The sequence below is a fragment of the Tursiops truncatus genome, chromosome 4, assembly GCF_011762595.2.
Source record: "Tursiops truncatus isolate mTurTru1 chromosome 4, mTurTru1.mat.Y, whole genome shotgun sequence".
Classification (NCBI taxonomy): Eukaryota; Metazoa; Chordata; class Mammalia; order Artiodactyla; family Delphinidae; genus Tursiops; species Tursiops truncatus.
The window spans coordinates 72,800,727-72,823,349 of NC_047037.1; the positions used below are offsets into that span (position 1 = coordinate 72,800,727).

A 22,623-nucleotide genomic window follows, 5' to 3' on the forward strand; every position below is an offset into this window, starting at 1 on the left:
ATTCTCTTATATTTTTTCAAATGTATCAAGCCTGTGATGATGATCTCTGATGCTCAGGGAGGATAACAATTTTCCTAAGGTTAAATACTCAGCTAGTAAGTGGCAGAGCAAAGATGCTAATCAAGACAGGCTGAACAGAAAATGGAAATAAAGCTGATGGAAAATAAACAGTTTCTTTAAAAAAAAAAAGTCTAGATGGTAACTAGACTTATCATGGTGATCACCTTGTAATATATAGAAATATCAAATCACTGTCTTTTGCACCAGGAACTAACATAGTGTTGTAGGTCAGTTATACTTCAAAAACAAACAAACAGACAAGCTAATAGAAAAAGAGGTCAGAATTGTGGTTGCCAGAGACAGGGCATGGGGGAAGGAGAATTGGCTGAAGGTGGCCAAAAGGTACAAACTTCCAGTTATAAGATAAATAAGAGTTAGGGATGCAATGTACAAAATATATGTTAAATGTGAAAGTTGTTAAGAGAGAAAATCCTAAGAGTTCTCATCATTTCATCATTTTTTTTTCTTTTGTTATCTTTATGAGATGGTGGATGTTCACTAAACTTATTGTGGTAATCATTTCATCATGTATGTAAGTCAGATCATTATGCTATTACACCTTAAACTTATACAGTGCTGTATGTCAATTACATTTCAATAAAACTGGAAAGAAAAAAAAAAAAAGGACAGGCTGGCTCCAAACCCTGGTCTATGACCAGAATGCTATACTGACTCTCAGTAAACGATAATGGCTAACACATACTATGTCCTAAGTGTTGTTCTATACATTTTTACATAAATTAACTCATTTAGCTTGCCTTCTGTAGAAGTCATATAACTAGTAAGAGATAATTACATTGTAGATAGCCTTGATTAAATGTCAAATTAGAGTTTGATCTTGAACAATTAGGCAGAAAAGAACAATTTTAGTTCTTAAGCAGGAGAAAAGACAGGGAAGGTACTTCTGAAAAACTAATCTACTCATGTTAGAATATGTTAGAAAGAGATGAGGAAAGAAGGAAAATGAAATAGAGAGTAATTGCAATAATTAGATTAGGGTACAAAATGAAGGCATAAGACTAGATGATTTCTAATTTTCCTAAGGAAAGGCAGTGTCGTCCTGTGGTAAGGGCTTAGAATCGGAAATATCTGAATTTGAATCCAGCTTTGCTACTTGGTATGTGCTTGACTTTTGGAAAGTTACTGAGCCATTCTGTGCCTTTATTTTCTTCATATGTTTAATGTTTAACTATTAAGTATTAATTATTTCAGAATTATTATGGCTTCACCTATTTACTAGTATGGTGTATGCTGCACCCCCTACTACCACAAAGGGTTTTATAAATTAACTATAAGAGAGATTTCAAGAGAAGCATCATTATGTCTTACATAGATGTGTAGTGAATGTTAAATAAATCACTGAAAATGAGTGAAAAAAAAAGGTTCCAAAGCAAGGGTTTGAGGCTAAAAGAATGGTTTTAATGGGAGTTAGCTTTGTGGAAAGAATGTTGGATTTGGGTTCAGAAGGCATAGGTGCAGATCTCAATTATGCTACTTACTAACTTTGTAACCTTGCACATATCATATAACCTCTCTATCCTCAAGTTTCTCATCTTTAAAAGAATATGATTATGATGTTTGTTTATCTCACAGAGTAAGAAGAATCACTTGAGATACTGTGTATAAGAACACATTGTAAAACACTCACTATACAGATACTGTGATATTATTAATTGACATAATAACAGAAATTAGCAAATGGGGGGAAATACCCAGTTAGTATGGGAAATTGAGGGGTTTTTTTGGTTACGTTGAACAGGAGATGACAGTGGGGTTTCTAAGTAGAGAGGGTCCACAGGCATTTGAAAATGCGAGCCTGGAATTTGGCTGATAGGAGAGAGCTAAAGCTGTTAGCATTAGAGTGGTATTTGAAGCCATTAAAGAAAGAGGATGATTTCATTGAGAGAATTTAGTGAGAGATTACCTCTCTATGAATGTGTTTATATCCATGTACATATAAAAAACATAGTTTTTTAAAATTTCTGTTTCTATAGATGCTTATAGACACAGGAAAATACTGTTTGTCAGCTTATTTTTGCTTTTCCTCATTTAAATTGTAAGCTATTTAAGGGAAAGGGCAGCGTCTTCTAACCAGTAGATCTAGAAAAACACCACACACGAGAGATACAGAGATTAATGTGAGTGATCATTTTAGTAAATAGCATTTTTCATTCCCAGTGTTCTAGATTCTGACCAGCTTCCCTTTTTTGGGGGGTGTGGGGTTATATAGCAAAAAGCTTCACAAAGTCCACAAAAACAACACTCCCCCTTAGACGGTGAGGTAAGTTTATATAATCACCTTTCTTTGGAACTTTTTATTATTGCAATGAAAATGAAATGTTTTGCATGTGATTATCATATGTTTTCAGTGATCAAAATGTTGCCATTTTCTTTTTTCCCCTCACAAAATTCTTACTAGGGAGAAAAAGACACAGGCCAGGAAGTTTATCAGAATCTATAGATTGGGGTTTTTTAAATCTATACACATCCGTCTGGAGATTATTTCCCTCCTCCCATCCCCAGCAGAGTTACCATCTCCCTCATCCATTTTCAGAGCTACTGTGTAATGAGAGATGGTCCTGAGAGCTGTATCTGGCACACGTGAATGGTGTCGGTATTAAACAAAAAACTCTACATAGTATTTCAGCTTCAGTGCTCATTTCCTAAGTGTGTATATTATTGATTATACTTTGTACACATTAGTTTTATAATATTAAATAGTACATTTTCGTTTCAAAGTAACATGTAACATGTAAGATTAATTATTAACCTTTTAAAAATCTATGCACCTAGATTCTGTATTATAATGATGTCCTATGCAAAAAGAAAAAAATAAACTAGATTGTAAATTTTATTGTTTTAACATGTGTGCACGTTTAGTGACATTTACATTTTGAAATAAAATTTATGATTCATTATTTTTTTAAAAATCTGTGTACCTATTTTGACCTGTTAAAATGAAGCTTATTACTAAATGAATGTTTTATTGTACTTGGCTTTTTCATTAGCTATTTTCCCTTATCTTTGCCTTCTTATTTTTTCAATTTATGATCATTACTTCCTTAAAAAATGCATAAAGGCATTATTTCATGTGAGTGTTGACTTTGATTTTTGTAAAATAAGTTATTTGAAAACCTAATACATGGGGCTTTACAAGCATCAATCTTCAGCACAGTGTTTTCAAAGCACAAGTGTTTCTGGAATGGTAAGATGTATTGTTTGAAATGTTTTAAATTATCCATTATAAAGTTTTTTTTAATCTTATTGGACATATAATAACTATTTTTGGTTATTTATTTGAGAGCTTATGCATTGGTATAGTACCTGAAAGATTCACTCAAGCACTTTCCAGTTGTCTTTTCTTCACATGGTAATAACTCTGTACAAACCTTTGGCAGTCAAAGTTTGATAAGTTAATACACTCTTTCTTTTTTACCCAACATTTCCTTACTGGTCATTCTGGAGTAATTCATTATCTGAAAACTAAAGCTCCTCAGGAAAATAACATGTATAGTTTTAAAATTTCCAGTTGTACCCTTGTTTTGTCTGAGAAAGGTAATGAAGAGATGCCTAGACTAGAAATCATGACTCTTGGGTTTATTGTTTTAAATTTGTCACTGGCTCACTAAATGACCACAAATTCTTTATGTTACTGCTACATCTTCAGCTTTCTCTTCTCAGAACAGAGAATAATTCCTATTCCCCTCCTTGCTTTAGAAAGTTTTTATGCAATAAGATCATATTTGCAGTTGTTTAAGTTCTTTGGGAGAAAATCGTTACTCAGAAACAACTTATTAGCTATTTTAATGCATGAACTCTGAATGATTGTGAATGTGGTCCTGTATGTCAGCATCTTCACAAGTATGTGTTAATATGTCTCTTTGCTTGTGTATTTGTGAAACTCGTCATGTGTGTGCATAGCTTGTTTTTGACATTGCTTCATTTTTCTCCACCTCTCCAGTGTCCCTTCCCATCCAGAAGGTCTCAGCACACTGATGATAGTGCCTTGTTAGTGGTAAGAACCTTGCACAAAATGGAATTTTACATTGCTTTGTCTAGAGATTTGGGGAATAGCTACTGTACTTTTCATTCTGAATTGATCTAAATACCATAAAACATGATGAGCATCATTACTAAATGCTTTACAAATAGCTAGAACTGTCTCCCTACATTACTTTTAATGATTTACCCAGTGTTCCAAGTGTTCTGCAGATGTGATTCAAATATCTTTGTTAGTGTTTCCAAAAGTAAAACATTTGCATTGAGAACCATATTGGCTTTGTATGTGTGTTTGGAGGAGAGGGAATAATATATTCGTTTTTGAAATGTTTCTAATTCCAGGTGAACTTTATTAATCACTGTTTTGTCTTATAAGTCACCTGTATGATGAATGGTTCCCTTACTTCATGATGCTAATTATACAATTGTATATTTGGCATCCTATTTTATTATCTGTTTTAACCTACTGAAAATCCCAAACTTTGAGATCTCAAGATTATCCCTCCATACCCATTTTATATCTTAAACTCAGGGAAACATTAACTTGGAATGCTGTCTACTGATCTTTTTTTTTTTTTTTTTTTTGCGCGGGCCTCTCACTGTTGTGGCCTCTCCCGCTGCGGAGCAGAGGCTCCGGACGCGCAGGCTCAGCGGCCATGGCTCACAGGCCCAGCCACTCTGCGGCATGTGGGATCTTCCTGGACCAGGGCACGAACCCGTGTCCCCTGCATCGGCAGGCAGACTCTCAACCACTGCACCACCAAGGAAGCCCCACTACTGATCATTTTTAATATTGGTTTACTTTTTTTTTTAATTTTGTATTTGATTTTATGGGACACATGCAAATTTAGAAGATACATTAAAACACACTGGTTTACTTTTATTGCCTGTTTCATCAGCTGAAAATGAGTATAACTTCAGAGCTTTATTGAGAGTCTTACTTTGTCAGCTTTGCAGGAGAATTCTAACCATGTACATAATTGCTTTTCCCATCATGTTTTATGTTATTTTTTTCACCATAGTATTGAAGACTAGCAATTCAAAAGCCTATTATCTGTAGCAATTCCTGTCTTAGGAGCTAGTAACTGCCGCCATTGTGCATACTACTGCATGAACTGCATACTTGAGCATGAGATTTCTATTACATAAACTTTCATTGTCAGAATTTCTGTGTTCTGTAATCATCATTTCCTTTAAGATGGCTATAGCACATTTTAACTGGCAGTCTTATAAAGAAATAAGCCTCTGGAGTTTTAGTCAAAGTTAATTGGCATGAGAAGCAAATAACAATTTAATGTAGAAAAATATTGAGAGCCTATGGTGATCCAGACACTTTACCAGAATTATCTCATTCACTCCTCACAGCAGCCTTAAGAGTTAAGGTTAAACTTATCACCATTTTACAAATGATTACTGAGGCACCAAATGTTTTGTCCAGAATGTGACTTCTCCAAGGTTACAGCTAGTAAGTACAAGGCTGGGTTCAAATCTAGATCCAAGTGACTTGAGAACATGCATGAACACTGTGCTATATTGCCTCCTGTACTGTAATTGAAAATACTTTGAAACACTTTAGGAAACTGAAGATGAGATTTAATAACACATATAGTAAGTGCTGAATGCCCAGGCGTTTTTGTCAAGGAAAAAGTGGAATTTGGAAAAACAATAAAATCCCCTTAGCGTGAAATTTGTAATTTCAGCCATTTTCAAAATACATACACTTATATTTTACTTAACAGTATTCATGTCTGGCCTAAATTAGATGGCCTTTAAAAACAAGAACCATGTCTCACATATTTTTGCATGCCAAATAGTGTCCAACATGTATTACAAAAATAGTCATTTCTTAAATCATACCTCTGATCTTCTCAAAACTACTTTTCAGTGGCTTCATATAGTAGAATAAAGTCCATATACTTTTTTTTTTAGATGTATTATTTATTTTATTTATTTTTTTGGCTGCGTCAGGTCTTAGTTGCAGCATGTGAGCTTCTCTCTAGTTGTGGCGTGAGCGTTTTCTCTAGTTGTGGCGCGCAGACTCCAGAGCACATGGGCTCTGTAGTTGTGGTGCGCAGGTTCCAGAGCCTGTGGACTCTGTGGTTTGCAGCACACAGGCTCTCTTGTTGAGGTGCGTGAGCTCAGTAGCTGTGGCGTGCAGATTTAGTTGCCCTGCGGCATGTGGGATCTTAGTTCCCCGACCAGGGATTGAACTAGTGTCCCCTGCACTGGAAGGCAGATTCTTTACCACTGGACCACCAGGGAAGTTCCAAAATCCATATACTTCTTAACACAGCCTACAAACCCTTTAGAGTAGGTTCCAAACTTCTTAACATGGCCCATAAGCTCCTGTGTACTCTGGGTACTATGTATCTCTCATCTCTGGGGTCATGCTATATCAGCATTTTTTCAGCTCTGAAAATATGGCAAGCCCTTTCCCACCTCAGGATCTTTGCAAATGCTCCTCCCTCTGCATGGAATGCCTCTCATTCCCTGCATATACCCGTTGGTTAATTCCTACTGATCTATCTGGTATCAACTTAAATATCACACCCTTAAAATGGCTTTTCTGCAACACCCCTACCCCCAAATCAAATTTGTCTCCACTGTTCTTTTTTTTTCTTCATAGCACTTTTAGGTGGGTGTTTATTGTTTTGTATCTCCCCCTCTCCCCCACCCCCAATAGACTACTAGACTGTAAGCTTCATGGGCACAGGGATATTCTCTGTTGCACTTACCTATGTATACTCAATCCCTACCATAATTCCTGGGATATATTAGTTGCTTAATAAATAATTCCTGAGTGAATAATTCCTGATGTATTCTGTACATCTAATAATTGCTCATTAGGGGAGTTCCCTGGTGGTCTAGTGGTTAGGATTCGGCGTTTTCACTGCAGTGGCCCCAGTTCAATCCCTGGTTGGGGAGCTGAGATCCCACAAGCTGTATGGTGTGGCCAAAATAAAAAAATAAAAAATAAAATCACAATCAGAAAAAAAAAATCTCAAAAAAAATTGTTTCAAGATAAGTTCTGATGATATAGCAAGTAAATGTTGGATTTGATTTAAAGACCTTGAAATATGGGATTTGAAATAACTGTTGGTAATGTTTAATATCAGTTACACTAACATTCTCTTAGGATTGCCCTTCAGGCTTCTGTTGCTTTCATATATGTCCCACATGTATCTACATCCCATCTCTAGACACTAGAAAGGATCTAGGCTCATTTCACTTCCTCTTCCTTCCATCCTTTTTTCCTTCTTTGCCAGCATAGTGGCTTTTAGCCTTTTTTTTTTTTTTTTTTTTGCGGTACGCGGGCCTCTCACTGTTGTGGCCTCTCCCGTTGCGGAGCACAGGTTCCGGGCGCGCAGGCTCAGCGGCCATGGCTCACAGGCCCAGCCGCTCCGCGGCATGTGGTATCCTCCCAGACCGGGGCACGAACCCGTGTCCCCGGCATCGGCAGGTGGACTCTCAACCACTGCGCCACCAGGGAAGCCCTAGCCTTTTTATATTTGAGATTGACAGTAATTCAAGTCCATTTGATCGTAAGGAGGCCCAGGAAATCTAAACAGGTGAAGGCATATACAATGTAAGACTGCTGTCACAGCCTTGTTCTTTGGTACATTTCTTTCCTCACTTTCTTCTGCCTTAAGATAATGTTGCAGTGTGTGTTACATGCTTTGTTTTGCACACACGAAAAAGACATTGCTATCTATCAGCTCATTAAAAATATAGTTGTATTTATCGTATTGACCATCCTACTCACCTTTTCCTAAACACCACATGTGTTCTTGTTCATTTATCCCATGATTCAGATATTTGTGATTGTAGTTTAAATTTTTAAAAATTATTTAACTTATAAAGACTTTAATATCTTTAAGCCTTTGGCATTTTTAATAGATACAATCTTACTCAACGCCCTTTGTGAAAGTTCTGTCTTCTCTGATTTCCACTCCCCACCAAATGAAAAAATTGTCATGTTTTGAGCAGCTTTTATCTGTAATAAAAATTCTGTACAATGGATTCTAACACTTACTGTGTCTAATTGTACCTCTAATATATCTAACTAGTTTTATGTAGGCTGGTGAAAGGATAAAGGATTCAAAGAAAAGGAAAATTGTACTTAACTTCTCAGAGGTCATTTGGACTTTTACAGAAGCAGAAATGAAATGCTGGTTCATCCTTAAGGTGTGATGCAAAATCCTCATGTCCTGGCTTCTCACATCAGAGCCATTAAACTGAATTATAATAAATCTAATTTGGATTAATATTGAAAAGATGTTGCTCTTATTCATGCCAATTCTGATCAGTTAAAATGAGCTCTTTGACTGGATTTGTTTCCCCTGTCATAGGAACAGCACAGGACTCATTTGTTTCTAAGGCTATTTTGCTAAAAAAAATTTGATGTACTCAGTTTTATTTCTATATAAAATCATGTTTAATAAGTCATGCCTTTCATTTCTTGATTAATGTGGTATGAGGTATTGAAATAATTTGAATTAAACAGGTGGAAAACTGTGTTTAATAAATTATAGGGTTTTTCCCCCCAACTATTCTCTTTCTGCCCTATCAATATCTTAGTAAACCATTTGAAAGTTTGTCAGTGACCTTTCCTTTGCTAATTTTACTGACAAGATCTGCCTGCCTGCCTGTCTGACGTTTTGCTAACATAAATGCTGCCTTCTGTTTCTTCTCTTTCTCTTTTGCCATTTAGTCGCTGTCAGGTGTGAATCAAGTGGGCTGTGCTGCTACCCTGCCTCATTCTTCTGCCTTCAGGCCTCTTAAGGTATATCTTGTTATTGTAATTTACCAGGAACTTTGAGGAGGGGATTTGCCTGGGAGATCTTAAATTTCCCAATGGATTGGTCTAACAACAGTCTGAAATCTAGAATTGTATGAAATATAACTAAGCTTATGAAGCTAAGTTTAACATTAATTTCACTTGAAATTTTTTGGAAGTTTTATTATGCCAGAAACATAGAGCCTTTGTTAATTCTTTATATTGAGATTTTTGTTTGAAATGTCCTTCTAATTTTCTTATCAAAGGGTTGGGGTTTTTTTGTCATGAGTTACTATGTTACTTTGGTTAATATATGATATTGAGTTAACTCTGTTGTCTAATGTGCATGCAAAATAATTTGAGTATCAGTCCCCCAAAGTGTCACTGCCAAAACCCTATTACAGTAGAGGTCAGCAAGCTATGGTCCCTAGGCCACCTGTTTCTGTAAATAGTTTTAGTGACATACAGCCACGCCCATTTGTCTGTGGCTGCTTTTGCACTTAAAAGCAGAGTAGGAATAGTTACAATGGAGATCACATGGCCTGGAAGTCTAAATTAAAAACCTGTGGTATTTTATTTTTTAAAGACCTCTAGGGATGGTAATTCCATACTTATTATCATATGATACCTGAGAAATGATTCATAATCCTGACTGTCAACAAGGTCCTCTCCTTGTCTAACTTATATCTGTCCTCCTGTGGTTTACACCTATTTCTTCTTTTCTTTCCAGAGTGGAGATTTTCTAGTTACTTAGCAGTCCTTATGTGGAGAATCTTTATATTTGAAAACTGTTATGATGCCACCCGTGTCTTCTCCGTAAATAAGCTTTGGCCCTTTTATGTGCCTTTCCTAGCCTGTTTGTCCTTATGACCTTTCACAAGTTCTCTGCCCTCCATTTTGGCTTCACAGTTCCCAACTAGAAATATATCCCTCATTAGAGCCCACGTAGTACTGAGCATGAAACAAGGGTTATTCACGTCTTATGCTGAGCATTAGGTTGGCTTTTTCCATTTTGGTATTCATTTTGCTGTGTATCCATTGTAATTCTCAGATGTTTTAGTTATATTCCTAAATGATAATTAATTTCTAAACTTTGTATCTTTTGTTTTCCTAAATATTTAATTTTGCTTTTCGAACATTTAAAATTTTCTGATTTCCCGGAATATTTTGAAATTCTTGCATCATGTCCTTCTAAATGCTGACTCCAACTTTATAACATCTGTAAACCTGATAAACCTTCTCTCTGGTTATTATTGAAGCTACACATACCTGGATGACACCTGATAAAACTTTATAATTCTCTTCTATATTAACCTTTTGCTAGCCTTTCTCAGCTAGGTTTGTTATTTGAACTACAAAGAAAATTATTTGAGGGACTGTTTTCAAAATTTTTTCAAGGAAGGTATATAACTAGTACCATTCTAGGTATATAGGAGAAAAGTTAATTCGTTACACTCAATGGATACCTTAGGGCATTGGGGCTTATCCTCCCCTAGAATTTTAGTTGAGTAAGGCCAAATCTGAATGTGCCAGAAGTTGTGTAATGTCTAACATTCTTCCTGTCAGACCTGCTGCACTGTCAAATGATTAGTTTAAAAATATTTATTCTTTATTTTTTGGTATCTCAGTTACTCTGCAGCAGGTATATACTATATTTAGGCATGATTTTATTTCTTTTGTTGCTTAACTAGGCACTAAAAGTTGACTTTGTATCAGTTTCCATTTTTTGCTCTCCAGTTCTCCAAAAGTTCTCAGATATACCAGTCAATGGCCTCAGCGTGATTTGAACTAATTATTTCAGTATCCTAGAATGTAAGCAGTTAGATTTATAGTTTGAATAAAAATATATTTTTAAAATCACCATTTTGTAAGTCCCCTCTTTTCTGGCTTTGTTTTTCATTACACCCAACTGTATGTTATCTTTTGGTATTTCTGGAGGTAGAGAACATTTGCTGCCATTCAGTAGAATGTGTTTCAGCTCTTCCTTCTAATCTAATAGTTGTCTAATAACTTTATTGTTTATTCCTAAATATGTTAAAGTTTCTAGTCTATCTCGCTGTAATAGGCCTTTTTAAATTTAAAATTTTTTTCCTCTGTATCTGGAATAATCTCTACTTTTTATGTTTTTCTGTTTGTACCATTGGTCCTAGCTTTCTCCTTCTACCTCATCTTCCTTGAAAATAAGGATAGTATTTTGTTTCCTTAAAAAGATATCCAGCTTTTGCCTCATTGGCCCATTTATTCCTTTTACTAGTGCCTGTTGTTCTTATTTTAAATTAAGTTTGTTATTTAAATTTTCATTTCTTCTCAGCATCCTAAACTTAGTTTATTGGCATCTTTAAACTTGATGAACATGTTGTCTTTTTCACTAATGAAGATGTAATACATTGCTTCACTCAGGAGCGCAGCTTACTTTTTAAGTCTTAATTCTCGGTCTAAGAGTATCAAACCAAGGAAACATTACCACAGAATTGTCTTTCAGATCAGTCCAAGAATTTTCTCAACAGCATGGCTTCTGTTTATTTACTTATTTATAGCAGTTAAAATTTCCTGTCATCATTAATCTCACCTGACCCAACTCCAACTTCAGATAAAAGATTTCTGAAAATATTGAAAACCAAAAGGGAGAAAAAAACATGGGAGTGTGTATGTGTGTGTGTATTTGTGTGTGTGTTTTAAAGTCATTCTGTTCAAAAATGTGTCTCAGTTATCATAAATTATTGAGTACAACTCAATGGTTATTGAATATAACTAGCTATCAAGGCCTGAAAACCTGTTGTTATTCTTGCTTTTCTTGATTCTACTCCTCTGCCAAGTCTTCAATATTTTTAACCCAGCTAACCAACGCTTCCTCTTAAATTAGCTTAACTCTCTTCCCTTTTTTTAGGTACACTCTATACCAGTTGAACTAGTTCTTCCTCCTTCTTTACAGTTCCTTCGGTCAATAAATTAAAAACATCTTGGATTCAAATACTAGTCTCGAAATACAACTATCATCTTTAAATACCTCATTTCCTAACTGAAATGAAGAAACCTTCATCACTCTTTCTTAAAACATTACTCAAGGAGGGGGGTAGGAATACTTTAGAAAGTATGTCAGAAAAATACTATTATAAAATAAAATTTTATTCTCTTCTATACATTCCCCAATAAAATTTTCTGCCTTAGGATGATTTCATTTTTCACAGTCATAGGAAAGGCCTGTTATATAATAGGACTATCTTTAGAGAATGGATTACATAGATCTTATATTCTCTAGAACTAAATAAAGTTTGGCCTTGGGGGGGTGGTGGGATGAATTGGGAGTTTGGGATTGACATATATACACTATTGATACTATGTATAAAATAGATAACTAATGAGAACCTACTGTATAGCACAGGGAACTCTACTCAATGCTTTGTGGTGACCTAAATGAGAAGGAAATCCAAAAAAGAGGGGATATATGTATACATATAGTTGATTTACTTTGCTGTACAGTAGAAACTAACACGACATTGTAAAGCAACTGTACTCCAATAAAAATTAATTTAAAAAAAACTTTGGCCTTAAAAAATATTCAGAATTATTATACAAATTCTCATTTCTAGACTTAATTTTGGAGGAGAGTTGCATGTTTTTTTTCTTTTATTGATATAATCCCAAATGTGGAAAGAGGTACTTTCCGTAAATGTGGAAAGTACCTCTTCTTGAATAATAATTATTGATGTATCTATGTTTCTCCACAGAATGATCACAGATCTAATGCTGTATCAAGTTCACCTACAACAGAAACAGGTAATAGACACAAAAGTGCAATTAACCACTTCCCAATTATAATTCTTTACCAGGATTTTCCTGATAAATTGCTCCTTAGATGGCTGTGGCTTCCTTTTCTGAAATGAGAAATCAGGCACAAAATTGGGAACTCTGCACATTTTTCACTTTTTAATTCAACTAGTCGTTCAACCACTCAGCCATTTGATATGAAAAAATGAGCAAGAGCTAGCAGGGCTGTATGTTTGCAAGAGACTATATTTAATATATTAACATTCATTTTGCCTTTATTGAATACCAAAAGTAACATGACAATTAAAAATACATACAAACAGGGATTTCCCTGGTAGTGTAGTGGTTAGGATTCCAGGCTTTTACTGCCATGGCCTAGGTTCAATCCCTTGTTGGGAAACTGAGATCCCACAAGCTGTGCAGCCCAGCCCCCCCAAAAATAAAAATACATACAAGCAGCCCTCCCACTTTCAGGGTTACTTTTCTTTTCTTCTTTTTTTAAGTATTTATTTATTTGGCTGCTCCAGGTCTGAGTTGTGGCATGTGGGATTTTTAGTTGCGGTATGCAGGATATTTTAGTTGTGGCATGCGGGATGTAGTTCCCTGACCAGGGATCGAACCTGGGCCCCCTGCATTGGGAGCGTGGAGTCTTAACCTTTAGCTCATGAGGGAAGTCCTGGAGGTTACTTTCCTATACCAGATTTTCTATTAATAAACAAAATTATCATTTTATATCATTGCAATATTTAACTTTTTTCTTCATTTGCCATTTATTGAACTTTTGTCATGTGTCTGTTATTATATTTAATTTTTTCCATCTTCTTTAATCTTATTTTGCTTTTCCATGCTGATTCAGTTCATCATTCCCCTGCATATTCTTTTCCTGCTGCTATTCAGAGAAACCAGGCCCAGCGCCCTGAAAGTTTCCTTTTCAGAGGAGCTGTCAGGGCAGAAACAAATAAAGGTAGGTGGCAGTGCTAAAAGGGGCATTGGGGGGGGTTGGGGGATGGTGGTTATACAATGACATTATACATTACATGCTTTTAAACTTCTACCCTGGGAATTCCCTGGCAGGCCAGTGGTTAGGACCCTGCGCGGTCACTGCCAGGGCCCTGGTTCAACCCTGAGTCAGGGAACTAAGATCCCGCAAGCCGCGCGGTGAGGCCAGACAAACAAACAAATAAATAAATAAACTTCTACCCTGAGATGTCACCAAGGCAAAAGTTTTAAACTCTGCGTTTGTCTGTGATCTCACTGATATTAAAGGAAGAGAATCTTAATCTTGTTTGAAATCATTTTGGTCAGAAAGTTTCTCAGTACCACCTAAAAGCAGGTTATAGTGTTTGAACAAAAAAATTACTCTTTCAGGGCTTCAGGGAATGTCCCTTCTCTCTGTAGTGTGCTCTTTTTCAGATTTTTCTGTTGGTAAAAGCTGTTTTCTGTGTTGTTAAAGAAATGAATCAGTAATTTTAAAAAAACCAAACTATTTAGTCTCATGGTTTTTAGTTAATGTGGCAAATTTCTGCCTGATCCCCAAAGAAGTTACCTAGAAGTGGAAACAGGCATTTCACTCCGAAAATAACTATTTTTAACATAACTGATAGATACACTCACAGTGAGATTTAAACTCAAACCAGAGATGCACTGCTGGTGGGATTGTTAATTAGCATGGAAAACTGTTTACATTATCTGCTAATGGTGAACCCTTGTATATCCTATAACTAGTAATTTTGCTTTCTGAAATATGTACACATCTGTACCAAAAGATATGTCCAAATTATTCATAGCAACATTATTCATAATAGCCCCAAACTGAATGTCCATCAACAATAGAATGGATAAATAATTGTGTATATTTGTACAATGGGATACTAAATAAGCAATGAAAATGAACACATTAATATACATAACAACGTGGATAAATCTTATAATGTTGATCAAAAGAAGCCAAACATAAAAACATACACACATATAATACGGTTTTATATGTAGAAAGTTTAAAAATGGACAAAACTAATCTGTGGTGTTAGAAGCCAGGAGGTACATAGTTAGAACCTGTGGTACTAGAAATAACTGTTGGGTACTGATACTGATGGGTAGGGAACATGAGAGGGTCTCCTGGGTGTTGGTAATGTTGCATTTATTGACTTGCTTGTGTCTGCTTTGTGATGATAATTTATTCAGCTGTTTGCTTATGATTTGTCTAATTTTTTGCATGCAATATTTTTCAATAGAAACATTTTTAAATGGATGTAATCAAACACACAAAGTAGTTGAGCCAGATGGGTAATGGACATTTGGTAGTTTTTCATACTATTCTCCCTATTATTGTGCATATTTTAAAATTTCCATAATAAAAACTTTTTTTAAAACGTCACTCCAGAAGTAGAAAGTGCTGTACTTTCAAGGAAACTGTGATCAGGTGGATCTGAGTATTTTTGCAGCACTGGCAGTCACTTTCTATCTTACGTACCAATATTTTTTAGGTCATGCGTCACCCCTTCTTTCATCTTCTGCACCTACCACTGATTTTAAAGATCCGGTAACAAGACAGAATTCAAGACAGAGAGAAGAAGAGCTGGAATTAATAGATCAACTACGCAAAGTATGTACATTGCCTTTGAATTACATTTTTCAGTGATACTGGTGTAGCCCATAATCCTGGCATCACTTGTTCATTTGACTTATAATTTTTAATAGAATCAACAAGTGTCCATTGTGTGCTGTGATGCCCGTTGTGTGATGAATTTTTTCACTTGTTTACTAGGAAAATGAGATGGGTTATTCCATAAAGCTCAACCCCTGACCCTACTCATTTAAAATTTTTTTCTGCCTCATGATTTAAAGAAATCTTGTTAGAGTAATAATAATTCATATGTATGTACACATATACATATATTGATACATACCACACTTACATCATACGTGGTGTTTATTTTAAAATTGGATCTAGTTGTTTTTGTTTTTTAGTCAGAAAATTGTAAATGAATTCTGTTGTGGAACTTTGCAGCACTGTCGCCTGGCTGCCATACATATGTATATATATATATGATCTCCTTAAGTTATTGACTTAGGATAGAAAGATAAAATAGAGATTGTGGTACTTAAGTTATTTGCTTTTTAACTTGATTTCTAATTAAAAATATTCCATTGTGACTCCATTATGTCCTGTGTGTCAGCCACTCTTGAATTAATATATTTCACATTTTCCTGTTCTTTTAGCATATTGAGTACCGGTTAAAAGTATCTCTGCCTTGTGATCTTGGAGCAGCTCTAACCGATGGTGTTGTTCTTTGCCATTTGGCCAATCATGTGCGGCCTCGATCTGTCCCAAGCATTCACGTTCCCTCACCAGCTGTAGTAAGTTTATAATGCTTAAAAAAAAGTTGGCTCTTCATCAGACATTTGTTAAGTACAGAGGCAGGCACTGTGCAGAATGCTAAGGGTACAAATATGAATAGAGTCCAGCCCCTGCCTTCCGGGTCTCACTTATACTAGAGAAAAAGTAGGCATGTAAACAATAACTTACAGCTGTGTGTGATGTTATAAAAGAGGTATGTAAGAAGTGTGCTATGGGAATACGAAAAAGGGGCCACTTCAACTGTGCCTGGAAAGTTCAGGAAAGCCTTCCCAGAGGAGGTAAAATTTGAACTAATTCTTGATGTATGAGTAGGAATTTGCCAGCAGTACAGACAGGGAGAACAGCATTCTGGGCATAGTATTTCTAGACTAAAAAGCTAAGGAAGATCATGGCATATTCAAGGATTTCTTAAGTTGTTCAGAATAGATCATTCACAAGGTGTTGGTGTAAATGGCAAAGGATGTAGCTAGAGAGGTAAGCTAAGGGCCATGTGACAAGGGCCTCATGTCCCATGTCAGGGAGATAGAAGTTTATCTTAGTGTAGACAATCAGGAAACACAGAAAGAATTTGAGAGGAATAATGTGATTATAATTGCAGTTTAGAATGATGAATATTTCAGGGGTAGAAGTGACATGATTGAGGGACCAACCTCAGGTGGAAAATGAGGCAGAATATGCATTCAAGATGACTGGCAGGTTTTTTTTAGACTGCTGGTTAGATATGGACATCAGTATCAGGATGGCAACCCACAAGAGAAAGAGCAAGTTTTAGATTGACACAACTCTCCTTTTTCTTCCTTCAAAATTTTTAAATATTTTTTCCATTCTTTTTTATTCATTTATTTGGCTGCATCAGGTCTTCGTTGCAGCACGCAAGATCTTTATTGCAGCAGGCAGCTCTTTCATCGTGGCAGGGGTTCTCTTCATTGCAGGCTTCTTTCTAGTTGTGGCGTGTGGGCTCAGTAGTTGTGGCACACACCTTCAAGTTTTTATTAAGATTTCAAACCTTCAGAAAAACTGAAAGAATAACACAAAGAATACCCTTAAAGCCTCCACCTAGAGCTGACATTCATTGCATCTTGCCATCTTGCTTTGTCTATATTCATGCGTGTTCATGTGTGTGTGTATTTTAATTGCACCATTTAAAAGTTGGAGATATTATAACACCTTACCCCCTAAATATTTCTGAGAATTTTCCTAGGCCACCTTGCTCTTACCCGTAGCCTGAAGCCAGGGAGGAACAATGTGGTGGCTGAGCCCTGTTCCTCAAGGTGGGAGTGTGATGTGATTCATTCACAGGGCTCCCTATGGGATCGGGCTGAAACTGAGAAGGGACAGCTCTGAGCCCTTAGCAGCCAGCAGGGAGTCGGGGTAGGAAATGAGGATGGATGCACAGGCTAAGTAAAGAGACATTGGGTGAGGCGCCAATAGCATCCACAAGTTATATTCAGATTTCCCCAGTTGTTCCAAGAATATCTTTCATGGCTGCTCTGCTCCTCTCCCCTCGCTCGTATGCACACACAATAGGATGTAATCAAGGTTTCCACATTGCATTTGATTATTATCTGATGTTCTGACAGCTCTTTTGATGAGTCTGAATGGATATTGTGCATCTGTAACATGCTTAGCAGTGTCTAACCTTTTCAAAGGTTTTGCCCTCATCTTATTTTCTGGTCATTTGTTGTTATTTAGCACATACTTCCTATGCAAATCCTTCACTCAAATTGCAGTTGTATCTAGACCTATAGATTGCCACTCTGGACATTCATCTTGCTGCCTCCCCAGATGCAAATCATTTAAGCCTCCCAAGGACCTTTGATTCTAATTATAAAAGCTGCTTTGTTACCAAGGTCCCAAGAGGCTGATATGGCCCTTTCCCCTCTAGCATATCCAAAAACAGAGTCATGCATTTGCTTCTAAAGAAAATAGGTAGCCATTTTTTATTTAGTGACCTCAGAAAGCAGGCATTCAGCTTTGTGTAGAAAAGGCAGAGAGGAACAGTAGCACTACCAAATCAACTATGCCCCCAAAGACTTGAAAGACTTTGTTTTGCTCCTAAAGGTGGTGATTAAGAGAACAGGAATTGACATGCTATTTGGCAATGCCAGAAGGGGAAGGGCTTATTCATACTTTGCATTCTTCCCAGTTTCTGTCAACTGAATTAAGAAAAATAAATTTTTTTAGTAATAAAAAAGACAAATCTATCATTCTTCATTTTCAGGGGAAATACTTAGGAAGTAGCAAGGAGCTCATGTAGAAAGTGGAATATGAGACCAAGGGTGACTGAGGTTCTTTATCTTCATCAACCAAACATAGTGCCTTTCATTTAAGAATGTAAAATATTTACATACAGGAAAAATAGAACTATTTTATCAATGTTAAACCACTTAGAGACATAAAACACATGGACCTTCTTGTCAAAGAAACATGATATAACATGAAATTAGAGCATTTAAAACTTGCTAATGAAATCAACAACAACATTTAGTCATATTTATTGAGCAGCTAGTCAGTGGTAGGCATTCTGAATAGGATGAAAGGTACAGAGATGAGTTACAAGTGGTCCATTCTCTCAAGAACATGAATTCCTCTTAAAAAGTAAAATAAATAAAAGAGGTCTTTCCTGAAATAGTATCCTCGACACTTAAAAGCAAGTAGGCCTGGGGCTTCCCTGGTGGTGCAGTGGTTGAGAGTCTGCCTGATGATGCAGGGGACACGGGTTCGTGCCCCGGTCCGGGAAGATCCCACATGCCGCGGAGTGGCTGGGCCCGTGAGCCATGGCCGCTGAGCCTGCGCGTCCGGAGCCTGTGCTCCACAACGGGAGAGGCCACAACAGTGAGAGGCCCGTGTACCGCAAAAAAAAAAAGCAAGTAGGCCTACTAAATAAAATTGTTTAAGAGGATATCTTTTGGGTTAATAAATGACCTATAAAGTTGAGAAACACCTCAGTATGTAAAAATTCCCAAATTATAACATTTGGGGGTGGAAAAATGGACTTTGAGTCAACCAGATGAAAACCATCCACTATTTTAATTAAAAGCAAAAAAAAAAAAAAACCCTCGCTTTTAAATTATGATACTGATTATTATGAATAAGTCAATATTGCTTTAATGGGGATACTGTTACAGTACTAGATTTCAGTATAAATATTTATTATCTATTTTTCCTTCATACTGAATTGCTCTCCCTCATATTAGACAATTTCTCCCCTTATTTTGTTCTTCTGACCATACAGAGAGCTTTGTAACTTACTTTCTTAGAGATTTTTCCTGATGAGAATATAAAATTAAAGCCAAATACAAATGAAAAACCGTAGCAGTTTCTTTGTGGCTACATTAACACATAGTGATTTATTGTAATTCTTTGAAAACCTGCTAATTAGATCTGAGTGTAACTTAAAAAACACTTTCATGATGTACTGTATGAACCAGGCTTTTTTCCCCCCCAGTTCAAGAAATGGTCCCTCATTGTAAGGGGAGGTCATAAGTCCAGGTATTTCGAAAGAAACTCAGAAGGGCACTTGTGCTTGTAACCATTAGGTTATAATTCATCTTTCTTTGTTATTGGGGGAGGATCTATGATGTATGATAAACTGCTGTTTGGTTGTTCAATAGGCATAGGTTTTAAGTAGTACAGTTCACATTGTTAGAAGTGCACTATTGAATCATATAAAAAAATCATTACAAATATTGTGATGTGACAACTCATTGAAAGAACCATATCACCAAGGAAGATGACCTGAAAAAATGCTGAATCATTTCAATTTTCAAATAGCAAAATCATTTATTTCTTGTTCCTTTCAGTCTAGTTCCTTTCCTCTTGCTAAAATTATTTACTTTCTTCCCCAAAAACCCACATAAGATTTCTTATTCAGATCAGGCTGTACATTACAGAAATGAAACAGGCTCTACATGGCTATCCAAAACCATGTTTTATGTCATCCGAAGTTCTGGAAAAGCTTTTGGGGATAGCAGGTTCCTCTGATATTTGACTTAAGGCAAAATCATGAGTCCTTCTACACTCCAGAGTGATAGGGAGTCTACACCCCTGGGTCCTTTTAACTAGCCATTCCATTGGACACATACAGAGCGGGGATGTGTAGCCTGGGATTCATGCACTCCTAGGGCTTCCAGCACTCGTTGAACTCCCTAAAATTGTATGCATGTGTATTCTTCCAAAGAGTAGATTCACAGCTTTCATCAGACTAGAAGAAGGAGTTGTATCCCAATTATGAAACACTGACCTACATCCCTGGGATTTAGACAAATGCTAAGAGAAGGAATAACTGGAGACAGATGATGGTTCCCCACTCCATTTCCCCTTCATCAGTCAGAAATCTGCTCTTTGTAGGGGAAATCTCAAAGGAATCTTTTTATTCTACTCCTTAACCCCTGACCCACACACATTTAGGGTGCTAGTACTCCTCATAGAGATAATGCTGAGTTGGACACCGGGATCACTATTCTGAGCTTTCTTTTCTTTTTGTCTGAGATGGTGGTAACTCTTGGACCAGTTTCTTACTTAGCAACACGAACTCTATCTTTTTATCCTTTCTTTTGCACAGAAGGAAACTTGTTTTTCTGCCTATGCAGTAAGACCTATTTCACTCTGTCCTTCTAACATCTAAGGGAGATGTTTCAGAAATGTAGGGGTCCTTCTTTTATAGAACAAAATGCCCAGGTCCCCTTCTTTTGTTAGAGTCTCACATTCATGATCCACCTGTGCACACGATGCCCCTAGCCTTCTCTCCCAAACTCAGATCAAGATCCTGGTCTGCTTAGCTAAGGTCCCTTCAGAATAAGGGAAGCTAGTTGCATTGATTCTGCTTCCATTTCTACTGGTATATGGAGAGGGAGTTTCTAGCTAATGAAAAATTCTTCTAAGTGAAAAGCAGTTGTCCTGTGTTTTCTTTGCCCAGTTTCTCTTAAAGTTAAGCCCATGTCCCAATAGCCTTCACCACAGTGACTTTCCTATTACGCCTCAATTCACCTTACCTCCCTCTTAACTAGCAAGGAGTTAAAACCACAGCATCAATCCTACCGTGAACACCCACTCTTTCACATGTAAAAAGTCTAAGAGAAGGAGCCCAGCTCCAGCGTGAATTAGCAAGTGTGAACCCCTATGATTGTTCTTCTCCTTCTGTTAAGAAGATTCTGATTCTATTTATGTTTCACATTTGGTTTTTTTTTGTTTTTTTTTTTACTTTTTTACCTCAGTTATAGAAGAACTTGGCATAGGCAAGAAGGGGTGTTCTCCATGGAAACCTGTTATCTTCTTTCTGGACTTAATTTTGAAAGCTTTTCACTTTCAAATTTTAAAATTATTATTACTCTCCTTCCATCTCAGTTGTCACCTTTTATAAAACTTTTATGATAAAGCCAATCCTAGTGTCTGCTAGGTTTCTCAGGCCAAGATTATAGTACGTTCAACCATTACTATGTAGTTATCTTGTTTCCCGTCTTCTTGGCAACAGTATGATATTCCGTCTTTGAAGAAAACCCAGATATTCACAAGTGAAACCGTTTTTTTTCTAGAGATGGTACAGGCTTTCATCTGCTTTGTAAAAACCATAGGTCAGTTTTCCTGCAAATGTTTGGCTTCCATGCCTGATACTTAAACCAACAGATGAATTTGAACAATTGAGTTTGTTAATCACTTTGGGAAATGAGATTCAGATTTCTTTCTTACATGATAACCCACTTGGCAAAAAATTTTATCACTTTAGGTCATGTGATACAACTATGTTCTAGTCATCAGAGATCTTTTCAGAAAAGCAAGCTTACTAGTTAGTGACTAGGGAAATTTCCTATGGGAAATTTTCACCCTTTGGAAAATGGTTCTTTAATCCAATCTTTTAAAATTCACATGTTTAAAAAATTTTAAATATAACCATTGAGTAGAGACATGATGCATCTGCAACATATTTATGAGCAAAGGCCATTGTTTTTTTAATTATTATTACTGTTTTCTTTAAAAAGACTGAAAGGAAATGAACCAAAGTGTTAATACCTATGATTATATTTGAATGACTGAGCTGTGGGTAATTAATTTTCTTGTTATTCCTCCAAATTTTCTTTGGTGTATATTGCTTTAAAGTGGAAAAAAATTAAATCATCCTCCTAAAATTTCTCTATTTAGCACTTGCCTTACAAAAATCAAAGCCCAATGTCTAAAGTAGGGGGTGGCAAACTATGGGCCACAGGCCAGTACCTATTTTTGTAAATAAAGTTTTATTAGAACACAGTCACTCTTATTTGTTTATATATTGTCTGTGGTTGCTTTCAAGCTCTTAGCAGGTTTGAGTACTTGCAACAGATCATATGGCCGTGAGGCCTAACATCTTTATTATCTGATTCTTTAAGAAAAAGTTTGCTGACCCTCTGGTCTAGAACATTCAGTTTATGAAGCAGTTGGCAAGAGTGTTTTTAGTTAGCACATTTTTTTAAACTTTGCTAATAACACCATGTTTTCTCTCCTTTGCAGCCTAAATTAACAATGGCAAAATGCAGACGAAATGTGGAGAATTTCCTCGAAGCCTGCAGAAAAATTGGTGTACCTCAGGTAATAAATTTATCATATTTTATGTTGCTAAATAAATGTGGGTATTATTTTCTTAAAATCTTTTAGAAATGCAGGTATCTAAAATCTTACAGGGTAG

The 22,623-nt window shown here is 36.3% G+C and overlaps 1 protein-coding gene across 17 annotated transcripts in view; it reads left to right on the forward strand.

Moving 5' to 3' along the window:
- The window catches only part of LRCH3 (leucine rich repeats and calponin homology domain containing 3), a 115,705-nt gene that overhangs the window by 83,697 nt on the left and 9,385 nt on the right, over nt 1-22,623 (forward strand). For 3 of the 17 annotated variants that reach the window (XM_033855709.2, XM_033855711.2, XM_033855715.2), the window contains 8 exons: nt 2,291-2,341; nt 4,022-4,075; nt 8,771-8,842; nt 12,565-12,613; nt 13,461-13,568; nt 15,091-15,209; nt 15,827-15,964; nt 22,449-22,526. In XM_033855709.2, the coding sequence (XP_033711600.1) occupies nt 2,291-2,341; nt 4,022-4,075; nt 8,771-8,842; nt 12,565-12,613; nt 13,461-13,568; nt 15,091-15,209; nt 15,827-15,964; nt 22,449-22,526 (669 nt within the window). The remainder of the gene's footprint in view (nt 1-2,290; nt 2,342-4,021; nt 4,076-8,770; nt 8,843-12,564; nt 12,614-13,460; nt 13,569-15,090; nt 15,210-15,826; nt 15,965-22,448; nt 22,527-22,623) is intronic. The other 14 variants (XM_033855712.2, XM_033855714.2, XM_073804113.1 and 11 more) reach the window with 11 other exon arrangements.